Below are 25,219 nucleotides of genomic sequence, written 5' to 3' on the forward strand. Positions count from 1 at the left end.
TCTGAATGTAAGAATACAGACAATATAATTCTGAAAATAAAAATAAAAGACATGTTTTAAAACTGGTGCTCTACACCATAGATAACACGATAACATCCTTAAACCCGCCTACCTCCTCTGGTCCAAACAAATCCAGAGCATTCAGGACCAGAATCTAAAGTTAGAAGGAGGACATACTGGCTGCTGCATTGTTGTCAGAGAAGCCAGCACTTCAACATAGCATGTTTCCTTAATGTCTGATCATATAGTAAGGTCACTTTATCATTTCACTCACTTCACATCTTACTGGTTGGCCAGTACCGGTACTAGGCAAACAACCCTCTCCCAGCACCAAGTTGTATACCACAAATAAAGAAATATGGTCTCATTAACAAATACACTGCAGAAAAACAGTAAAGATATTTTGCTATTGTCGTTTTTAAATAAGACGTCCGGCTTTGTTTGTGAGCTTTAAATGAGTTTAGCTCTCAGTCTGTCCCCTCCAACCTGCCTCTCTGCACTTCCACGCTGTTGACTCATGATGAAGCAGACTTTTGCTGCCATTGCGCTGTCGCCTGCAATGCACGTCTACATGTACTCCAAACTCTGTGCGTGTGTGCAGTTGTACAGTATGTTGATGTTTGTGAATGTTTGCTCAGTTCAGGCAGAAACGCTGCAGCCTGTCCAGAGGTATTAACATCACAGCTTCGTCTTTCCGTGCGTATTGCAAGCCTCTGAATGTTTGTGGCTTCCTGTCGCTTCAAGTACGTTGTTATGCAGACAACATTTGGTCGTCTTTCGGCTGGCAACTTTGTTTAGAGACCATGAAGGAGTCTTTTCATGCGGCTCTAAACAGAGTAAAACATGTCCTTATTTTTGTTCTTTTTTACTAAATGCATGCCTTGTGTGCAAGAATTGTTTCCTTCCTCCACCTTTAACAGTGCAGTTTGATAATAATAGTGTCTTTGACTGACAGTTTCTCTTCATCTTCTATGTTTTCACAGACTTCAGTAACCATGTACGATGCGGCAAGGGTGCCATCTCCTAAAGATGGTGCGAACGGGGTGGCCCAACCTGTGGTGCCCGGAGCAGGGGCAGCAGCGGGAGCAGGACCAGCAGCAGGATCAGGGGGGTTGACTCCGACTGCAGCCCTACAAGCCAAAACCGAGGAGGGACAGCCAGGTGCAGAGGAGGAGGAGGAGGAGGAAGAGGAGGAAGAGGAGGAGGAGAAGCCCAAAGTAGAGATGGTCCTGATGAAGAAGCCTCACAGAGAGATCCTGGACCACGAGAGGAAGAGGAGGGTGGAGCTGAAATGTATGGAGCTGCAGGAGATGATGGAGGAGCAAGGGTGAGTAGAACCATTGGCCATCAAATGACATTTGTTCTCATGTCCATCTCCATGACTCTCACTCCTCCTGCGCTCTCATTTCAGGACTGACCTATTTGTTTTGGCATGACCTTTTGTTCTGAGCAACACATCATTTCCCCACTATGTTTCTGTCACAGTGTGATGCTTTACACACAGCTCTGACATTAATGAATATTAACTTCATATTTCAAGCCCTGCATGTGACTGCTGACATCAGTTTAGTTTCCCTCTGCAGGTTTTTGGCAGCAGGACTTGAAGCACTGAGGGGATGAAATGTGTTCTCTTTTTTATTTGTGGTCATTTTTGTTAATTGCCTTTCCTACAAATAGAGCAGCCTTATTTCACCATGTGGGGCCATCCATCACTCGAATTATCAGATCTAACAAATAGAGCTGCAACTACTCATGCAAAGTCAGCCATCAAGTGCAAACAAACTCTCTTTGACACGTTTATGTGTGTGACATTTTAATGGATTGGAACATTTGCATTTGAAGCCTCACAGACAAAAAAAGTTGCAGGATGAAAATACAACCATTTTCTTGCATGAACCTTGAAATCTTTCATAAGCATAAATCAAAGTAATCGAGAAAGCATGCAATATTTCATGCCAAGTGAAATTAACGTTTTTTTTTTCTCAGTTACACAATTGTTGTGCATCGTTTCTGCAAAATTCAGTTATTTGTGAGGTGTCTGCAGTGCGAGCCATGAAAGCCCTCTCTGTGTAATAGTAGAGGACTTGACTTTGACAGGTAGAGTAAACCTGTGTGCAGGGTGAGCTCACAAGCTGCAGCCTGACATTACACTCAAAATCTGTTCGCTGCCAAAAGTCATTTTGGTTGCAATATTGGAAATAACAACAACAGGCCGCTACACAGGAGTGTTGAAAAAACATACAGGAGTGTGTTGCACGGCAGCTGTGCTTTGTTGATCTCCCCACTCTTCAAAAATACAAGCTGGGTCTGTTCTCCTTAGCTTCAAAATATGACAAACAAGCTGCCAATGTGATGCTGGCGTGTATGAGTAGAGCTCTACGGTTAAGTCAGCTCAAATAAATATACATACATCAAGTTAGAAATCATGCATAAGCAATATCTAGTTAGACTGATGTTGCAAAAATGGTTTCAGTTTGGTGATGTAGAAAAGCTAAGTCCTTGGTTAAGAAAATGATGGTTTGTGTTTTAATCATGGACTGTAAATAAACACGGACGAAGGCTGAGTGACGCCACCCATTGGTTTCTGAAGGGCTCCTTTGGAAGCCCATTCATTCAAACTTTCGGTAAACCTTATGACAGGAAACGAGCTGGAGCTGAGGCAGGCCTTAAGTCTCCTGCTACAAAGCAGCCGCTCGCAGTCAGATCGGTCACACCCATTAGTTATGCATAACTTCTGACCTTCATCAAATCAGACAGTGTGTGTCCATAAGGACTTTACTAATCAGACCAAAATGGTTTTTATGTACCAAGCTGTTAGCATTTTATCAAAATTGACATTTTATTATGAGGTGTGTTTGAGACTTTTGAGGCTCAGTGTCCATTTGAGCCTCAAGTGGACACAGAAGGAACTGTGTTCTTTTAGTACTTTGGCATTGGCTTCATTTTAAAACACCTAAGTTGCCGCTCAGTACCATCAAATGTATGCGCTTTCAAATAGTCTTACTGTATATGATTGACTAACTTACATACTCATATCACTTGCATCTGCACATTATGTAACTCAAATCAGTTTAGTAGCTCTAAAGCTTTTGAAAAGACGTCATCATAGAGTTCTGAATAATGGGGCTGAACTTTGTTGCCGGGATGAAAGTCCTTTGTTTGTGTGACTCATCCATCCCCTCTAAGAAACCCCCGCATGTCACCTGACTTTTAGAAAACCAACCCATAAGAACAGCATCTAGAAATGTCACCAAAGAGAGGTCACAGTGTCATAATTTGATTCTTGAGGCTTCGACCAAGCAGCTGCATGTGATGAGTTTTTTAAGAGCAAGGTAGGAATGGGGTTGCATGAAGATGATTGCAAAAAACACATACCGTATTGGTCCAAATATAACACGACCCGGATTATAAGACGACCCCCGTTTTTCCACACTCACATTTAGAAAAAAAGATTTGCAGACCAGATCTTGTTTTTATAAAGAACTTTTTTTTTAAAGAACTTCATTTTATTTGAAAATAACAATATTAAAAACACATTGAATTAAACACCTGTTGTGTTAATAATGATAACAATAATAAACATAGGCCTATTTATCGTTATATGCTACGGCATAAAACAAAGTTTTTCACAAGGTCAAAACATGTACAGTATGATTCAAAATTAAAATCAAGCAATATTATCAACATTTTGAAATAACAGAGAAAATACAGGCCACATCTTTAACTAAAACTAACTTTTAAACTAAAACTCTCCAAACTTCTCCTCCGATGTCTCCTATTCCTCACACACGTCCTCCGCCCCGCTGTGTTCTCTCTCACTGTCATCACTCCCCTGCTCCTCCCAGAGCGCGTCATGTGTGTTGACATTTAAAGGGACAGGCGAACAATTAGAGCTGCGCTCTGAATACTAGACCCCGAATATAAGACGACCCGACTTTTTCGGACCTATTTCGATGGGGAAAAAAGCCGTCTTATATTCGGACCAATACGGTATTTATAATGACCTAACGTTTAATATGAGACAATCCGTTTGGGTTGGAGGGAAGGTGCTCAGGCGGGAGGTTTGCTCTGATTCTGAAGTTAACTAATCCCAGTTTGAGACACTGCTGAGCATCACATGAAGGACTCTACAGGGACAATTTGGCAGGAGCCTCGATGCTTCCTGCTTGGCCAGCTGCCCCATTTAACTTAATTGTCAGTGTTCACAATCAGCCTCCTCAGTGAAGGACTGTGTCCTTGTTATGTTCTAGTGGCTCCTGCTCACTGGTTTGTGACCTGTGGAGACGCAGGCAGGAGGTGAAGAGCCTGGTTATGTGTAACAAGTTAGTTGTGAAAAGAACCGAAGTGGCAATCATTTAAATGGTCAATATTGAAACACATCTAGAGATAATTCAAGGGCAGTAACCCCTCTCCCAGGTGGGTGACACTCCCACAGCTAGGTGTTTGTTCTGCCCTCTGAGTCTGCCTTCTCACCGTAAACAATAGGACATGGAGCAAGAAAGCCCGAGACACCCGAGCCCTTCCAGAGAGGGGGCGTGGTCAGACACAACCCATTTACATATTTAAAGGTACAGACACAGAAACATTCTGTTCTGAGCAGGGCTGAAATAGAGGGGTTTATAGACATGATCAAATACAGGATCAGAGTGGATTTAGAACAAGAAACTTCACACACATGTTCTGGGGAGCTCTGAGACTTAGTTAAACTGGTTTACACTGAGTTGAAGAGGAGGAGAATATGTGAGCTTTAGAGTATTACATGTAGAGAGTGTCCACTGTACAGAGATTATAATCCAGTGTCCCTCAATGTAACATCCGTCTCGTTTCTCTAATAAAGGAAGCACCATCACAGTGACAAACATGACACAAGATAAACTTTACAAAGTGAAGTTTCTTTGCCCTGCACATCCCTACTCCAGCTCCATCCTCCATCTTGTCATGATGAGCCAAGGCAGAGAACAAAGACAGAAACTGAAACACAAAGAACAACAAACAATCAGTACGAGGAAAACTACATCTACAACCATTCCTATAAGGCCCACATAAATAAAGATGTAGTGTATAGAGACTTAATGTTAAAATAACAAAAAATAACTGAGAAGGACAACCCACCCACACACACACACACACACACACACATACACACACACACACACACACACACACACACACACACACACACACACATATTTCCGGGCTTCAAACATGGAGATAAATGGAGATTCATACATCAGCCCTGGCTATTCTTCACCCCACAATCTTGTGCATGTCACAGTCGCAGCGTTACTCATCCATGATGCATATTTGCAGCCAGCACTTGAACTTTGCTTTAATAGCCATATCCTTAAGTTATGGTTATTACTGCGGTTGCCATGGAGAAAGCCAGTGAAGAAAACAGGGGCCAACCCAGCGTGGCCTGTTTCATTAGCATGATATGTGTCCTCCAGCACAAAGTTAGGAGGAGCTCAGCATGTGCCGATGCTACGGCCATGAAAATTGGAACGACTCCTAATCCACAATCTCAAGGCTTCGGGGGTGGGGGGGGGGGGTCTGATCTGCACACACACACACTGCTGCTTGAGCAACCACCGCTCGCAGGCAGGCTGCAGGCTGAGGCTGTAATTAATGAAGCGCTCTGTGATCCTGAGTCGGTACAGAGAAAATTCACTTTCCAACTGATACCACGTGACAATTTATCCACATCACATTCATCTAGTCATCATCAAGTTGATAATTAAGGGTTGTTATTCTTTATTGTTTTAAGTCGGGGGGGGAATAGCAACATCATGCAAGTTAGTCAATAGAGCAACTTTCCCAGACAGCAGTCAAGTACTTTACAGCCTCATGAGGGACACAAATGAAATCAAAAATCATTAGAGAAAAGAAACCTCCCATATAGAATATACAAAAATACAGCATGGCCACAAAAATTCAAAATTAGACAACAGAACAAAAGAAGAAACACCCAATAAAATGTACAAACAATGGACACCAGATGAAGATGCAAACATTAAAATATCAGATAATATTTAAAAAATAATAACTCAGTAGATAGTTTAGAGAGAAAGTAGGCGGTGTTAAGGCTCCCCTCACACGGCCGTTTTGGACGCCCCTCGGTTTTCCAGATATGAGAGCAGTTATCAGGTCAAGGATGGAAGCAGACAAGAGAAGTGGTTCAGATAGAAGTGATTGTACCCGACCTAAAAAGCCTCTGCATGTTTCTAATAAGCTCCACGAGCAGAAACGTGCTCAAACTAGGATCAATACTGGAGATGCTTTTGAAAAATGGAGAGAGGTTAGAACACAGAAAGGTTTACAGACCGATGCAGAGCTGGATAAACACTGAAGCTTCAGTGTCCACCACATGGTGACCTGTGTGAGCATCGACTCTAGAGAGGAGGGGAGGGAGGAGACAGCTCTTTAGATTTGGTTTTATTTGAACTGCAGTACTCATTTTAAACACTATGAGAAAGACTTGAGGCTAATGTGCACTGGGACTATCTGTCATGAACTACCCCTCTCCTGTGCGCTTGGTAGTAGACTCAGCTCCTCCTGATGTAAAAGAGTCATGATGTGTGCTGGGACAGTGTGGTGGCAGGCAGCAGCTCGACTAATGATCATACAATACGAGTGGAGCAGACACCCGCGTTGACCTGCTCTGTTGCTCGTCAGCCTGCACGGGCTCGCTTGGCAGTTAGTCGCATAGGAAGGAAGGCTTCCACTCAGCTGAGTGTTAAAGCTGTGGACGGACTGGGCTCATCCGGTTAAGCCATAATAAAAGGAGATTCTCAATTGCCAGCTCGGCTCAGGACAGCTCCACTTGCCTCTCCAGTTTCTAATGTTGCTCTCTAAATGAGCGAGCGTGTGCATGTGTGCAGGATTAAGGGATAGAGCGGGGGATAAAACACACGAGCAGAGAGGGGGGAGTTATGCCCGGCATTTGATACAATTAAAATTGTTGTTGATTTAAGCCAGCAGGCTCAGCCTCTACCTCACCCCAGATCCCCCGTCCTGACTCAGGCCTGGGTGAAGGATTAGGCTGGGAGGCAGGTTGGACGTCTGCCTCCTTCTTTAACTCGGACAACATGGCAGACACTCCCCTCCTCTTTATTTCAAACGCAGCCCCTCCATTCAGCCGTGCTCTTTCCAGAGGACAAGCTGAATAGTCTGTCAGGAGTGATGGCCTCACTCTGGGAGCCAATTAGACGAGATCGGCAATTAAGCCAGTCTGTGTATTCAGCTGCTCAAGGCCTGACAGCACCCTCCATTCACTGGTGCTCTGCAGGGAGCATTGGCCTTTAATGTATATGTCAGATGAGCAGGAGGTTACGCACATTTGACCTTTGAGGCTTGATATTTAAAGCGAGCTGCCAAATGGCTCCCACTGCTTCATAAGCAACATGTGAATTCGTATGAATGGATTAGTAAATACTGATTGACACTTTACCTCTGCCATCAGTGTGTGAACAGGAATTAATTGGGATGAGTGACCCTAGGTGTAAAGCTCTTTACAAACTCAAGTCTATTTATTGGTAACAGAAAGGGATCTAGAATCTATAACATCAATTACTGTAAATGGTGTTAGTTTAATTTCTGATATAATCGTTCAAACCAAATAGATGCACCAGTCAGTGCACTCATATCCCTCCTTCCTACAAAGTGAGAGACGTTGATTTCATAAAGTATTTAATATTAAAATGGCCACCTGCCAATTTGATGAGGTCATGATGACATTTATGTAGCAAGAGAAACATGTGTTACCCTCTCCAGATGAACATTTCTTCATCAGTTAAGGGTCAAAGCTGAATTAGGTTCCTTATGAAAACTAAGCTAACCTGCATGTAAGGTGTGCCCGTCTGCATCATGTTGTCCAGACTCTATTTCAGGAGCTCTAATTGAGGCGTAGAGATTGTACATGATTTGAACTCCTGTGGTGTCTGAGCCTTTTTTTCCCTCCCAGCTCTCTAATGAGCTCTCTTCACGAGGCCTCCCTCACTCTAATCTGCAGGCTACGTGCTGCTCGCTGTAAACACATCAACCCTCAGCATCTCTGCTCTCACACACACACACACACACACACACACACACACACACACACACACACAGACACACACACACAGCTACATAATGATATTGTCCACCATAACTGAAGTGTGCATGCGTGACAGTCTTTTTTTACCGCCCAATGCTGAGAGCTTTTTTTTTTAAATAAGAGGTAGAAGATCTTTTTTTTTTTACTCTGCTTCACTGAGTGCTAAAACTAGATGTTCTTGTTCCCGTAATGAAAACTGAATCTGTGTTGGTTTTAAGCAGAGTGGAGAGGTGTAGTGTGGCACAACAAATGCAAAGCAGAAATTGTGTTTTGACATCCAAGAAAATTAACTCCAGGACAGAACAGACTTACCTTAGTCAGAGCAAGAGGAAGGAACTTGGGGTGCTAAATTTCCGCATTTTGCCTCTACTGCTCCGCTCTTCCTTTAATAACATCTGCAGAGACACCATTTGGATTGTAAGAGATGTGAGCGGTCTGGATCTTATTAAAAGAGCCTCGAAGGCCGGCGCAAATGACTATCTCTGCACTGATGGAGGTTTTCCTGCGAGCCAAAGCCTGCGTCATAAGACGATAAGCCTGGGTCCTATAAGACTGGAAATTGGAGGGGAAGCATCTCAGGGACAATGACCCATTTAATATGTTGTCACTGGAGGGCTCACAAGGCAATATGGTGGGTTCATGGTAGACAAAACAGCTTCAAATGATGTGTTAGGGAGAGGGCGAGCAATCAGACAGAGTGGAGATAGAAGATTCTGCTCCAGCCATTGATCTGCTTACACTGTGGGGGAGGTGAAGAGGTCGGCTTTATAAAGTAAAAGAAAGGTGTTCTCTTTTCTCTGTGTTCCCTGTAGTACCTGTTATCTAACCAGAGAATCTATAACTATAGAAAGAAACCATTGAAAATCCTCCACTGGAGAGTTAAAGTATTTCACTGTGGCACTCGAGGTCGTTTTAATTCTTCACCTGAAATAGAAACGTGGGGGTGTTCTCCCTGTGTTCCCACGGCCCGTTCAATCTCACTAACTGCATTGGCATCGCCGTGCGTCTGTACTTTTTGCAGAGAGATTGATTGCTGCAGAGTTTCAGAATTGTACAGCAGCGCCCGGGGATGACTTCAGGAGAAGAAAAAAAAAAGGCTCTTCAGACATCAAATGTAGAAACATCGACACACGCATTTAAACACCCACATGCACGCTTCAAACATCGGCACGTCCTCGTCAGATCAATGACGATCAGTCAAAGGAGGGTCTCTGGGCCACAGCTATTCATTTCCCCACGTGGTGAGTTAACAGAGGGGGATATACGGGTGCTACGAGGTGTCTAATTACTCCAATCAGGTTCTTTAATCGTGGTGATTTTTCATGGTTTGGGTGGCAGGGAGTTCCCTCACTCTGATCAATGTCCCCCGTCTCTCTTTCTCTCCACCAGAATCACTGGTATTCTGCTCGCTGGGCTAAATGGCTTTCATTCGGCTCCACTTGGCTAGCTCAGTCCCCCCTCATACACACACACTCACACAAATGTAAATACACAAGTGTCACGCTCAGTTTAACATTCATTACAATTACAATTGGGCGTTGCTCAGAGTGACCGCTGCTGCCCGCCCCTCCTCTGCTCTGTGTCGGGGCAGAGCAGATGTCGTGTTATTCAGACAGCAGCTACCTTTACAGCGGCAGGAAGTGCTGATTAAATGTGCAGAGCAGAGGTGTGTTGTTTCAGAGTGCTCGTCCAAAAGGCTTCTGACAAACATCCAATATGTGTCCCTTTTTGCACAAACAGGTTTTAAAAAAATCCCATGAAGTCTGAATAGAGTTTTATTGATTTTTTTCTGTACCACTTGTGTCTTGTTCATCATCTAAATACCAGTGTTTGGATAAGAATTACAACATTTCCCTCATAGACATTGCTAAGGATTATTTAGGGTTTGTCTTGAAAACAGAAATGTCAATGACACATTTAAACCCTGTTTCCTGCAAGCAGTTCAGTTCAGTTCAGTACAACATGCCTGGTACCAAAATGTTTCATGTTTTCATTTTTTCCAAAGCAAACCTGCGAGCTAACTCGGGCTAACCCTTTTCATTTGTGCTCCTATCCCGTTTTGTTCCCTTGGAGTCGTAACAATGCTGAGCTTTTTATGAGGAGAGTCCAATCTGCCCATTCACTAGTTTATTGTGATTGTGTTTTGATGTCAAATACCTGTCAATATATTTGTCCTTTCTTTGCCTTCAAAGATATAGCCAGTGATACACGGCGACACACACACACACACACACACACACACACACACACACACACACACACACACACACACACACACACACACACACACACACACAACAGCAGCAGACAGAGGTGATAACGGAGGTCTCTCTAAGCTTTACATAATAGGCAGGATCGCTTGTTGGTCAATAAAAAACAAGCAAAGCACAGCAACATCGACCTGTTATCTATCTTTTTTATCAAACAACATTCAAGCACAAACTTTAAAGGCATTGTTTTATAATCAAAACAGTACATTTCTGCTGAAATGGAACAAAATCTAACACTTTGACATAAATAAATTGTATTAAAAAAAGATATAAAGAGACGTTGAAAAATAATTGAAATTACTACAAGAAAGAATAAGGGTCCTATTTAAAGCAAGAATACAATCAAGAATGTATTTCCTGTCATGCATTTAAGAGACTTGTGTTGTAACCCCCTTCCCTATAGTTCCAAGTTGGGTTTTTTATGTAAAATTTGAACAGGATTGGTTAATTAGGGCAATATTTGTTGCTATTTAATGTCAACTCTAATGCCCAGGAGTTTGGTTAGTTTAGTTCTAGTCCCAAACTGTCAGAAACTTCAGGAGTTTTTTGTCAGTAGATCTCTGAAGGTGACTTTGACGACTATTCACCGGACTCCTGCAGGCATTCAGCTGCTTTCTTACAACCCTTACTGCTAAACCTCAGGCTCTGTGTCTACGCAGCACCACTGCTGGGCAAACACTCTCTGTCTTTGTTTTGAAAGTCAGACCGATCAAAAAAAACCCAAATATTGCTGTGCTTCCTGCTGCGAAGCCGTGTGGAGCCTCTGAATGGAGATTCACTCAGCAAGAGAGCCAAGAGAAGAGGAGGAAAGAGGAAACTCTGGAGGTTACATGTCAACAGAGGCTTTAGCTTCTCAAGCTGTGACCCTTCTTTTCACGCTTTAGCTGGAGTGTCAACAGAGGTGGCCGCAGGTGCTAACATCCTCTCCATCGTCAGCACAATGTGAAGGAGAAAGCCCTACAGCCTTAGCGTCTGATTGGTCAGCGCTTACTCGATTAAAAGTATCCTCTCCGAGCCTTTCTCCTTCAATCCACTACACAACAACCGAGAGCTTGGAGAACCGCTTGTCGACTAAGCAGCTGGTGGACGGTGACACTTCTCGTGCCGTGTGTGAAAAACCATGAATTTAAAGCGTTTGTTTGAGGCCCGCTCCATTGTGCTGAGTTGACAGCTTCTGGGCTGAGAGAGATTGCCGTACAGCAGGACCTGATGGTGTTGTCACACCGGCTGGCTGGCTGGCTGGCTGGCTGGCTTCTTCTCCTTCTTCTTTGCTGTTGGGCCATCTTCCAAGCTCAGCTCTCCATTTCACTCCTCCTAATCTCATTCTCTGCACCATCAATGTGCTGACAGCTCTGAAAACATGGTCGCTGCTATATTTACTCCGTGGGGAGCGAAACACTCGTCAGATTAATGCCATTTACATGCTGAAATTAGCCACTGGCTAAATTATAATCCAGTTTAGAGAACTGGTCCTAAGATAAGAGAAGTGAAGAATCTGTTGCCAAGTAAAGAATCTGTTTCAGCACCGAGCCATGGACAGTTCCCCTGCACTTTACATTGAGCAGTTCCACAGTGCGTTCAATAGTGGGCGCTCTTTCTGCCCTCCAAGCCTCATCGCCGGTGATATGAATTCCTACCAAATACATTAAATCAGTATGATGAGACTCAGGGGAAGGCTTCACTGTGACTGTGGTCCATTTTTAACCACGGGTAATTAGTGAATCTATATCTGAACATAGTCATGGCTACCCTCACCCACACTCTTGTTGTTGAAGTTGATACAAACACCACAGTACATTATTAATGGCTTCCAGTCAGTCTAACTCTGTGATGTCTGGCTCCTGGCCACATTTTCACAGCTTTATTAATTCTCTCCTCTTTCCCCTCTTCCTCCTCCTCCTCCTCCATCCTCTCCTCTTCCTTCATGTTCCTCTGCCTCTGTAGCTCATTACATCCCATTACCACAACCCCTGGCAGAGTGTGGAGACCGTGTGAATACACCAGGAGACCCTGTACTGTCAAGTTAACTAACCTATGAGAATGTGCAGAACAGCCCAGGACAGATGCTACTTGTTCAGACAGGCTGGTGGAGTTATTACTGTCTGGCAGAGCTGCAGGAGTCTTTTGACAGAGGTTACTTATGTTGTTCACAAATTGTCAGGATGCAACCAAAAGCTGTTTGCGTGCACAATATTAGCAGAGTTTGGTTCATTCATCATCCACTATTCAGCAAATAAGATCTTATTATATGATCAGAGTAAAACCGACTGTTTCCTCGCACCCTCTGACAGCTACAATACAGCAGAAAAGTGAAAAGAGAGACTGTTTTTCTCATTGAGAAACTCTGAATATGAATATTAATGCAACACAGACATTCATTTCTTTCATGTGCCACTGCAGCAGTCTGCAATATTCTGTGTGTCAGCTCGCTGAAAGCTCCTCACGCTGCCCCACAGATGCTCTCCGCTCAGTGAGTTACAGCGCTCTGCTCACAGAATAAAACATGACACGCAGCCCGGGCATGAACAAGGAACCCGCCGGGGTCAGGGGAGGGTTGGCGGTGACTCATCATCATTCAGCTAAGCCATATCTTTGGTTCGGGCGCTGTCAGAAGATGATCTTTTGTTCCATTTGTCCGGACTCTGTGTGATTGTTGTGGGGTGACATGGCTCCTTCACAGTCATCTGGCAGTGATGACGGATGACAGTTTCCCCTGAACGAGCCCCTGCTGCCGTCAAACCTGCAGATAATTGATGATATATGTTTGTCAGTTTTTGTCTGTATTAACCGTTCTGTGTTTGATTCTGTCCTCAGGTACACAGAAGAAGAGATCCGACAGAAAGTGAGCACATTCAGACAGATGCTGATGGACAAAGAGGGGGTCATTACCAGAGAGGGCTCACACACACAACCAGGGTACGTTGATTTATTTTCTTATTCTCAGTTATATTTGAACGAAGTATGATTCTTGTAATGGATGTATTGCAAGAAATGCTGCTGTCTTTCTTTTGTCAGAAAATGATCCGTTATCTTATCTTGATGCTGGTGTCAGTAGAAACCCTCATTTCAGCCTCTGCCTGAAATGTTAAAACTCAGCTGCTGTCTGTTTATACCTCATGATCAGACAATAAACATGTTTCTGGAATACAATCACTGATGCATTCATGTGTTCATCACTTTTATGTTCAAGCTGCTGAGCTTGGGAATTCCCTGCAGGGATCGAAGAAATGTAAATTTCTGTAATCTTAGAGGAGTTTAATCTTTACCTATAAGCTTTTTCATAATTAGTCTACATCCTCAAAGTACCTCGTCTTAGTGAAGTTAGTGAGAAGCAGTAATGCACTCTGCCATACTGCATGATTTTCTAAATTATCTGAAGCTTGTGATGCAATGGGAGGAGGGCCAGATGAAAATAAAGTCTGTTTGAAGTGTTGGTGAAAGTGCCAAGCTTCATGAGCATCAGGAGGTAAAAATAAACACATCAGTCAGGCTTCATGCTGCATGGCATCGAACCAAACATGGTGCAAGGTGATGAAAGAGTGAACCTCGCCAAATGTCTGAATATTAAAACGATCTACTCCTCAATGTTTTCAAATATACATAATGTGTTCTCCTTCTGTCACGTGGACTTTGTCAGACAACCCCCCCCCGATAACTTTGATCCAGAATAAAGGGGCTAGAAATGAAGTTACAGAACCTAATGATGTATTAATGGATGCATTATCCTTTATGGACATGATGCTACAAAAAAGAGTTTTTAATAATTATAGCGAAGTGTGTTTTAAAGGCCCAACATGTAACTCTGTCACCTAGTGTTTAAGATGGGTACTGCAGTCCACATTCTTAACATTGCAGAGAGCTGTCTCCCCCCGCCCCCTCCTCTCTAGAGTCGATGCTCACACAGGTCACCATGTGGTGGACACTGAAGCTTCAGTGTTTATCCAGCTCTGCATCGGTCTGTAAACCTTTCTGTGTTCTAACCTCTCTCCATTTTTCAAAAGCATCTCCAATATTGATCCTAGTTTGAGCACGTTTCTGCTCGTGGAGCTTATTAGAAACATGCAGAGGCTTTTTAGGTCGGGTACAATCACTTCTATCTGAACCACTTCTCTTGCCCTCGTCCATCGCTGCAACACCTGTTGACCTGATAACTGCTCTCATATCTGGCAAATCGAGGGGCGTCCAAAACGGCTGTGTGGGGGTGTCTTAAAACCACCTACCTCCTTTGGTCCAAATAAATTCAGAGCATTCAGGACCAGAATCTAAAGTTAGAAGGAGGACATACTGGCTGCTGCATTGTTGTCAGAGAAGCCAGCACTTCAACATAGCATGTTTCCTTAATGTCTGATCATATAGTAAGGTCACTTTATCATTTCACTCACTTCACATCTCACTGATTGGACATTTAAATAATGTTTTTTTGGAAGTTTGTTCCAGCATAAAAACTAAAGTTGGCTGTGGCTCAGTGGTAGAGTTGGTCGTCTCTCAACCAGAAGATCCCCAGCTCCTGCAGCCACATGTGGAAGTATCCTTAGCAGACTTTGCTATCAGTGTCTGAATGTGTAGGTATGACCTGAAGTGTTTTGAGTAGTCAGAAGATGAGAAAAGCGATATGTAAGTTTACTATTAACCAAACTGAACGCTGCCTCTTCATGTTTGGTTCTGACTCTGGAGACAGAAAGCAGACCTGCAATTTTGGCCCTAAGTCATTCAGCGCCTAATAAAGCAACAGGGGTATGTTGAAAAATACTGTCTGAGAGGCAGGGAGCCAGTGTAAAGACCTCAGAACTGGAGTGATCCGGTTAAGTTATGGTCTTAGTGAGGACTACAGCCGCAGCGTTCTGACTCAACAGCAGTCTGATTGATTTTTTAGGGAGACGTGTAAAGAGTTACTGTGATCGAGTCTGAAGATAAATGCATGGACGTCTTTTTTAAAGTCCCGCTGGGACGTAAACCCTTTCAGGTCTATTTCCATGACTACACACAGATTTGGTGCATGGTCAGTGATGTTCAGTGTTAATGACTGAAGCTGCATGCTGACTTTTCAATTCTCCTTCTTGGATCCAATAACAACTACCTCAGTTTTGTCTTTGTTTAAATGAACAAAATGATGATATCCACTCAGTGATTGGTTCAATGCATCCACTGAGCACTTGTAGAGCCATGGTCCCCTGGTAAAGATAGAAGTTAACATCTGTCATTGATTTCAAGAGGTTATGACAAATGGCCTGCCCGTTTAATAAAGTCTTCAGGCGGGCGGTTCAGAAGAATATGGGCCTTAATTATAAAGTGCAATAAATTGAATTTGAATCCTTTGCTTTTGACTGATAATGCCTCCCTCGGACTGCAAAGAGATTGGTTAGACCCCTGTGCTCTGAAAATAATCAGCAGCATTTTAAAAGTCTATTCTGAACTCTGCTGGAAGCCAATGAGGCGAAGATTGGCATGATAATTGTCAATTTGTTTAGCGTTGAGCCTCGCTGTAGCTCTGAGCGCGAGGTGGGAGGGAGAGCAGCTCATCTGAGGGCAGCAGAGATGGAATTAAAATCAAAATAAATGATCGAATGAGACACACACACACACACACACACACACACACACACACAAACACACACACTCATAAAGTCTGCAGCTTCAGCCAAACACAAAAAAGGAGCAGCAGCAGGACGTAGGTGTGTCGGCCCTCCTGACTCAGTGTGTGTGTGTGTGTGTGTGTGTGTGTGTGTGTGTGTGTGTGTGTGTGTGTGTGCGTGCGTGCGTGCGTGCGTGCGTGTGTGTGTGTGTGTGTGTGGGTGGGTTGTCCTTCTCAGTTATTTTTTGTTATTTTAACATTAAGTCTCTATACACTACATCTTGTGATGGAGAGAGGCAGCGTGGTGTCGGTGACGTGACCTGCTGTCTGTAAACTAATGACTGCTAATGACGCCGATGCTTCCTGTCTCACAGACAGAACTAATGATGCTGCCTGCCCTGCTCATCAGCCGGGGTCTGACATTTCACCAGACCACGCTGAAACCAGGGGGAATGATTACAGAGGATGATTATGCTCAGTAGGACAAATATATCAAACATTTGTGAGATAAATGTGAGAGTAGAGAGAGCTTTGTTTGTTTTGATGTCACATTGGTTTCCTCTCAAGGGCACTCTGAGTCAGGTCAATTTGAGATGTCAGGCTTACCTCAATTTCTGCAACTTTCCCTCTCCAAAGAGGCCTTGATGTGGAAAATTGGAGAAGGTTGTAATTTGCAGGGTTGTTATCCCCCCCCCCCCCAAGTCCCCTTCACACACAACAAACGGCAAACACACACTAACAGAACTACACTTACAACTAGACCTCTTTTCCTCTGCATTCCTCTGCTCAAAATCAAGAAATGATACCCAAATAAGTGCCTTAATTATTACTAACTGACAGCAGCAATCACTAGTTCACCAATCCCTCACCTTAAAGGGGACAAAGCATGAAATAAAACGTTTACAGTGTTTTTGCACATATATTTGGTTGACCAGAGTATATACTGACCCACAAAATGTGAAATAAGCCCATCCAGTCCTCTGTTTGTGGTCTGCTAATGTCTCGAGAGGTAAAGGGACGTAGACAAGGGAACTAGGGGTGGTTAGGTTTCTGCAGCACCTTGTGAAATCAGGCACAATTAAGACCATCAGCTAGATGATACCCCAGAAACTGAGTGAGGGAGCGTTCCATTATGAACAGAAGTGGACAGCCACCCGTCACCCTCACTGCTCTGTTAATTTACTGGGCTGTAAATATTACATTATTATTATTATTATTGGACCAAGCCTGAGTGATGTTACTCATCTGTCCTGCAGGGGGCGCTGGAGTCCCATCGATGGCTGTCTCCATGCTGGAAATGCCGTCTCCAGCTTTCAGTTGTTAAGTTGGCTTAGAGTGGTTTCACACTAGGGACTCCGGCCTGGATCTGAGTATGCTTGACCCCAAAGTCCAGTTCATTTGATCAGTGAGAACACAAACAAACCGTACTCAGGTACCTTGTCTGAGTCCACGGGAGATGTGAACGCAACCATGCTCAAAGGAAGTGGACCGCTACATGACATATTTCTAAACGGCTCCTGTCGCTTTAAGAACCGACGTATCTGTGCAGCACAGGCCCGTTTCGTCCTCTGAGCAGGATGGACTCACCGCGCGAGTGGTTGCCATGGTTGCTTCTTCTTCTTCCTGCTTCTTCAGTGCGTTTACGTTTGCTCAGCTGGGAGGTTTTATTCAGATGCCATCTTTTCCACAGGGGACTATTACTGTTGACAGGCTGGGTCCCTTTCGGCTGTAACGCTCGTACACACAGGCAATAAAAACGCCCGCAGTAGCATGGATGTGCTATAGCTCATAACTCTGTTTACCAAGGCCCCACATTGATTTCCTGCAGAATGGATGGGAAAGCAGAGAGAAGTGAGAAGGAATGCAGTGTGTAAAGCCTCTAAGAGATATTCAGGCTTACACGCCAAGGCGGTACGATCAGTGCCGGATCAATGAGACAGTTAAGCCTGAGCTCCAGTCAGCCGTTCAATATCCAATGAAATGCCTGAGACAGTGTTTCTTCATTAGCATATTGGAATATATCTCAATTCAATAAGAATTGATCCTTACCTTTCAGCAAATGGACAGAAATCTAATCTGGGAGCGACCAGAACATCAGAGTTTTTCCCCATGATCACACAATTGATTAGATCAGCTGTAACCTCCAGTCAGGTGAATCCTTCATCTTTATACGACCCCCTTGAAGCTAGATTCTCAGACTTAGGAGTAATTGATCAATATGAAGTTACAGCTCTCTATAGATCAACTTATCTGGGCCTTCAGTAGCAGACTGCCTGTCTGAACAGGGATGACTTTCAGTGCTTTGTGCTGCAGCCCTGAGGAGAGACTTGGCCACAGTCCATCACTGCCAAGGCCCCGGGGAGAGGAGCTGAATCAGGGAGCCTCTTACCTCACCAGTGCACCATTAAGAATAGGGACACCCACTCGTCTGCCTAACAGGGACAACCCAACTGGACAGATGTCTCTGGCTTATTGGAGCATGGCTTCAATTTAGAGATTAGAGACAGGATGGGGAATAAGTTGATTTATCACTAATGACTAAGCAGGGGGACCACTCGATCGTTTCCATTGTTGTTAATTGCTCTTTTTGGCAGTGAGCTTCACTCATGCACCCACAGGGACGCCATTGTAAGCCAACAGACACAAAGACTGGTGGCTTCCATGAAATATGCTCTTAAAAGGCCGACTTGAGATTTTAAATGAAAATTCAACAAATCTGGTCAACAAAGAAGTTACAGTAGCCTAGTGGTTAGTGCGTGCACCCCGTGTACAGAGGTCATCGTCCCTCAGGCAGTGGTCCTGCATGTCATTCCCCACTTACTCTTTCTCTCAATGATCTTTGACTCTTTTCACTTTCCTATCGTTACATAAATGAACAAAACCTCAAAAAAGATACCATAAAAAAGAAAAGGTCATGTCATGGATTTCCATCTTTCTTTTTGCTGAAGTAGTCTTTGTGCCATTCAGCAAATGTACAGAAGTCTAAAGGAATAAACACCTCACAGTTTCTTTGAGATTCTAGAGGAAGAATAACTCTTTTAGCATCAGCACAATGAAAGCTGTGAAGAATAAAAGCTTTGGTTACTTTAGCCTTTTTACCTTTCTCTATGAAAAGTTCAGCATGTTTCTGAAGTTTACAAACCAGGTCCTGTGAACTACAGTTTCCTTACAGTCTCAATTTTTTAGTGTGTTTTTAGACTGTATTGTCATATACTAGGGTTGTATTGTGGGTTGTCTTAATGTTTTTTATTGTTTGTGCCGCCACCGCCAAAGAGCTGCTAAACTACTGCTTTTCAAAACAATGTCAATAAAGATCTACCTATCCATCCATCAGCCATCCATCCATCCATCAATCCATCATCCATCCATCAATCCATCCATCAATCCATCATCCATCATCCATCATCCATCCATCATCCATCCATCAATCCATCATCCATCATCCATCATCCATCATCCATCCATCCATCCATCCATCCATCATCCATCATCCATCCATCCATCCATCCATCCATCCATCCATCCATCCATCCATTCATGCATCATCCATCCATCCATCCATCCATGCATCATCCATCATCCATCATCCATCCATCCATCCATCCATCCATCCATCCATCCATCCATCCATCCACCCATCCATCCATCCATCCATCCATGCATCATCCATCCATCCATGCATCATCCATCCATCCATTCATCCATCCATCCATGCATCCATCCATGCATCCATCTATCCATCCATCCGCCCGCCCGTCCATCTATCCATCCATGCAACCATCCATCCATTCATCCATCTGTCATCCATCCATCTGTCCATCCATCCATCCATCCATCCGTCCATCCATCCGTCCATCCGTCCATCCATCCACCCATCCATCCATCTATCCATCCATCCACCCATCCATCCATCCATCATCTATCCATCCATCCAGCCATCTGTCCATCCATCCGTCCATCCATCCATCCATCCATCCATCCATCCATCCATCCATCCATTCATCCATCCATCCATCCATTTATCTATCCATCCATTCATCCATCCATCCATCCATCTGTCCATCCATCCATCCATCCATCCATCCATCCATCCATCCATCCATCCATCCATCTATCCATCCATCCACCCATCCATCCATGCATCCATCCGTCCATACATCCATCCATCCATCCATCCATCCAACCACCCATCCTTCCATCCATCCATCCACCCATCCGTCCATGCATCCATCTATCCATCCATGCAACCATCCATCCATTCATCCATCCATCCATCCATTTATCTATCCATCCATTCATCCATCCATCCATCCATCTGTCCATCCATCCATCCATCCACCCATCCATCATCTATCCATCCATCTGTCCATCCATCCATCCATCCATCCATCCATCCATCCATCCACACATCCATCCATGCATCCACCCATCCTTCCATCCATCCATCCACCCATCCGTCCATGCATCCATCTATCCATCCATGCAACCATCCATCCATTCATCCATCCATCCATCCATTTATCTATCCATCCATCCATCCATCCACCCATCCGTCCATGCATCCATCCATCCATTCATCCATCCATCCATCCATTTATCTATCCATCCATCCCTCCATCCATCCACTTATCTATCTATCTATCTATCTATCATCCATGCATCCTCCGTGTTCCCGGGCCCATAGACTTTACACTTAGAGTCACAATCCCATTGCTCACATTGGCGTCAACAACAACAAAAAAAATGATAATCTTATATAAGAAACTTTTCCATGTTGACTGACATGTTGACAAAAACATCAAAAAAGATTAACAGAGGCTGAAACATTTTGACCTTAGCTCATGGGAAAAATTAAATGTTTTGGTTGAATTATTACCGTGTGCAGACATGCAGAGTTTTGATGTCCCATTTAAAGGTTGTGACTGTTAGTTTAGAGACTGCAAGGACTGTTAGGACGGCCAAAACAATTTAGAAAAACTTAGGCTTAACAATAATTCCACAGTTTTATTAAACTCCAGTGACCTATGATACATCCACACTGTTGTTGTTGCTTAACTCAAATTAACATGACATTTGTAGTTTCATTGTATCCGTCAGAGCGGGTGTTGTGGTATGTGTGTGTGTGTGTGTGTGTGTGGAGCTCGAACACTTCTCTGTGTATGTGTATAGAGGCAGCTTTTATTGAGGTAAGGTAGCGGTGCTTTGCTGGGAATTGGCATCCCTGCTGTGCCCAGTGGTGCTCAGCCAATTAAGGGCTCTGTTTCCCTCATCTCCTCCTAGCTGAGCAATGGGCCTGAGCTCTGTTCAAATCCTTTAAACACCGGATCTCCTGACATTTTGCACCATCTCGATTTCAAAACACTACCCCCGGTTCAGGTTCAGGTAACTTTATTTATTTGCACCCTTAGGTAAATTTGGTTGCAGAGAGACAACATAGAGAATACATTAAACATAGAAAGTGCGCTCCTCCTGATCTGACCTTAAAGGTTCTGTGAGATCATGCCCCATATGTGTTGGATCTTCTTTTTTAGAGATGCACTGAGATGTGTCCTTCTATCACAATAATCCAAACAACCTCTGCATATATCTCTTTGTTGAAAGCACCATAAAGCCTCGAGCACAACCAGCTGTGTTTGTAACAATACAGGGACGAGACAAGGTCAGAGAGATAGCACTGCATAAAAGAAAAATAATCAGTATGTGGGTTTTTTATCAGTTTCTTTAGCCCCCATGGAGCCTGCAAGGTCAGATCTGGTGGATCAGAGGAGGCCACATAAAGAGGGGTGGGGGGTAGTCGGGCAGGGAGGATTAGGGAGGAAGCTGCTACCATCTGTCTGAATAAACAATGCAGTGTGTGTGTGTGTGCGCGTGTGTGTGTGTGTGTGTGTGAGAAAGCAGTGGGAAGGTATGAATCCCGCAAGCTGAGCTGTAAGAGTGAGAGAGATGATGATATTCTCACTGCTGGGGTGAGGGAAGATTACTAATGTCTGCATGGAAGTAAAGTCACAAAGAAAAGTGAGAGGTCTAACTTTAATTTTTATATATTACTTGACTTTTGTTGGGTTTTTTTTACATACGGTCTGACACTTGATTGACGTCTCCTTCCCATTGAGTTTGCACAGTGAGTGAGACTAACGAATAATCAAGGTGTTGCTTTTTGAAGGCCGGGATTGTGTGCACAATTCAATTTTTTGTGTATAAATTTGGGAAAAACAGTCTAATTCGAACTTTTTATTGAGCAGATGACGTCACCTGTTGTTCAAATTCTGACTTGTTTTCATTCTCAAACATGGGAGAAAAGTCGACATCGTGGGAGTCTTACATCAAAACAAGTCATGAAACAAACATTGCTTTCAGAATCGGGGATCGGCTAAATTGTAATATCAAACATTAACCATTCTTCACTTGTGTTTCAGCGTGAACCATCTGCACTATCATCCTGACCAGTATGAACAGGACCCTGAGGTGGTCGGCTATGAAGACGGAGGCTATGAACATGATTACCATAGTGACAACAGGTGAAGCACATGTTCAAGCACACACACACACACAATCACACACTTACTGTGTAATGGCTTTGTACTGAGAAGCTCTGACCTCTCAAGTGGTGAATTAAACAAGCCGCCCATTATCTCCTCCACTTGGCCGCCAGGGGTTTCCTTTGAGAATATCCATAAACATGAAATTCATTCTTCCAATCCTGGGGCAGCACTCCAGACGCCCTCGGATAAACAGCCGCTGTTATTTCAGCTCGAGAGTCATAATGTAGATGGTCATTTAGATTGTGCTTTCTGCTTGTGTCACTTACAGAAAAATAAAAAGAATGAGGGTCATTTCCTCTGAGCGATTTCCTGTTTCCTCTCTGCTTTATGTTTGAATTAATATTTTTCGTGTGCCACATTCAATTGAGGAAATGGGAAAATAGACACTCCCCGCCTTGCAGCAAATAACTATAATCAAAAATGTATTCTTTCTGGGAAATTATTATAATAACAATCACTTGTGAATTATTCCCTCTCTTCCTGCTCTCCCTTTCTTGTTTACTCTTTCTCTTTCAACACTTCAGGGTGAAGAGGAAATCAAGCAGCTCTCCGTCCCCTCGACCGAAGAAGAGGAAGAAGAAGAAATCTGGCCGCAGAAGGAGTCGGTGAGTGGAAACAGCTTCCACTGATGAAGTGGTGCACATGGTTTCCTTCTCTTTTTTTCTAGCCTCCTTGACAGAATAATTACTCTGTGATTTTGTAAAACAGAATGGTAATTATTTTGGGGTAAAATTTACAAACGAGCCATTCGATACTGCAATTGTGAAGGGGTGGAATAAATGGTAAATGGACTTGAGCTTTTATATTTCTTTTCTAGTTTTCTGACTACTCAAAGTGCTTTTACACTGCAGGTCACACCTACACATTCACACACTGATGGTAGAGGCTGCTGAGTAAAGAGACCATCAGTATTAACTCAGCCATTGTTGTGAAAGGGGAAACAAGAATAAGAAAAAAAGAGCAGGAGGATGAATCACAGTTCTTATAAAGAACTCATCTGAGCTGCTATAGGACGACAACACTGACAACAATGAGGTGTAATGTAATGCAACAATAACAGACTAAAGAAACAATCTGAGGCTCATGTCGCAGTCTAAGAAATCCATGGAAACGGTTTCTCTCTCTGTCAATAGGTTCGGCAGCTCGTCACCCACTCACAGAGAGAAGAAGAAGAAGAGTGGGAAGAAACACAAGAGAGACAGGTGAGTGTTTGCATACAGTACTGTGAGTGTGTGTTATTGTGTGAGTGTGTGTTATTGTGTGAGTGTGTGCATACTGTGTGTGTGTGAGTTGCTCTCATAGAGATGAGAAAGAAAGACAAATTAAAAAAGATAAGGTGAGAAGAAAGTCGTGATTTGAGGAAGAAGATAAAAGATGGGAAGTCAAGGGACGTAAAGAAAGAAGAGAAAAGGGGGAAGGAGGACAGAATGATACGTCTAAAAGATGGGAGGTAGTAAGGAAGACAGATGTTAGGAAACAGGAAGGAAGGTGAGAAAATGGTTGAAAGAATAAATCGAAAAAGAGGAGGTAAAGAGCCAAGAGTTGAAAAAAGAGTGAAGAAGAGAGAAGGAAGAAGATATAGAAATAGGAAAAAAGGGAACAGGAGAAAGGTAGAGGGATAAGGGAAAAGATTCAAGCAAGAGAAATGAGAAGGAAGGTAAAGAAACAGGAAAGGCAGAGCGATTGTTTGAAGTTTTAAGACAAAGATAAGACAGGAAGATAAAGGAAGGTAAGAAAGACCGAGAGGTAAGAAGGGAAAGGAAAGGAAGAAAGACTAAAAGATATGAAGAAGGAAGATACAGTAGATGTCACAAGAGATCCGAGAAGAAGGGAAAGGAAGGAAAATCAGGTTACGGAGGGAAGACAGAGATAAAGAAAAGGAGAGGCGGAATTCAACATAGACAGGACTAAAGGAAAACAGAATAAAAGCAGAAAGACAAGTTAAAAAGAAAGGGACGAGAGCCTTAAATATAAAAAGGAAGAAGAGCTTTGATAAAAGGCAGGAGGGGAAAGGGGACAAAAATGGAAAGGGGAGGGGGGAGTAAAAAGCATGAGCTCATCAACAAATACTCGTGCGATGCATTGTGGGATATCATCACAACAATAAGTGCTCTCCTCCACCAGTGTCTCTCTTTCTGTATCTGACTTGAGGGGATGGGGGGTGGGGGGGCACAGAGCTGAATGTGTTGCTCTAATAACCCAGCCTGTATGGGGGCACACAACACAAGAAAAATGAGCCTCTCACCAAACTGCTGAGCATCAGTGCACTGCCCCGCTCCTGTTTCCCACCTCTCATCCATCCACACACACATCTGAGTCTTTCTCATCCTCCATGCTCAGCCCCCCGCCCCCACGCCCACCCCCCTGCCTCACGCTAAAGCTGCTCTGCATTGCAGGTACTGTTGATGTATGAATAATGTATAGATTGAGGTAGGCAGGGCTCCTCCCCTGAGGAACCCGCCTCCCTTCATGTTCATGTTGGTCTGATTCTTTTTATGTGCGTTAGGAAGGTAGGTGGAGACGACTTTGATCCTTTCCTTTTAAAATGATTTCCTTATATATCTCTACATGTTTAAAGAATCAGCTCCAGGTTGGGCTTGTGCAGAAACTGCTATTCTTTAAATACACACACCGGAAGAATGTGGACTACGGCAAGCTACCCTTTATAGAGATGTAGTTTGCTTCACTAAAAGTAGATTAAAATACTTTCTAAGATGTGCAAAAAAATGAAGAAGAATAAATA

At 43.5% G+C, this 25,219-nt stretch overlaps 1 protein-coding gene across 1 annotated transcript in view; it reads left to right on the forward strand.

The window, feature by feature from the left end:
- The window catches only part of srrm3 (serine/arginine repetitive matrix 3), an 86,410-nt gene that overhangs the window by 39,933 nt on the left and 21,258 nt on the right, over window positions 1-25,219 (forward strand). The window contains exons 2-6 of the mRNA XM_020650435.3: window positions 984-1,327; window positions 13,177-13,278; window positions 22,351-22,452; window positions 23,001-23,081; window positions 23,610-23,678. Of these exons, the coding sequence (XP_020506091.2) occupies window positions 996-1,327; window positions 13,177-13,278; window positions 22,351-22,452; window positions 23,001-23,081; window positions 23,610-23,678 (686 nt within the window). The 5' untranslated portion in view covers window positions 984-995. The remainder of the gene's footprint in view (window positions 1-983; window positions 1,328-13,176; window positions 13,279-22,350; window positions 22,453-23,000; window positions 23,082-23,609; window positions 23,679-25,219) is intronic.

This window comes from Labrus bergylta, chromosome 14, assembly GCF_963930695.1.
Source record: "Labrus bergylta chromosome 14, fLabBer1.1, whole genome shotgun sequence".
Lineage (NCBI taxonomy): Eukaryota > Metazoa > Chordata > Actinopteri > Labriformes > Labridae > Labrus > Labrus bergylta.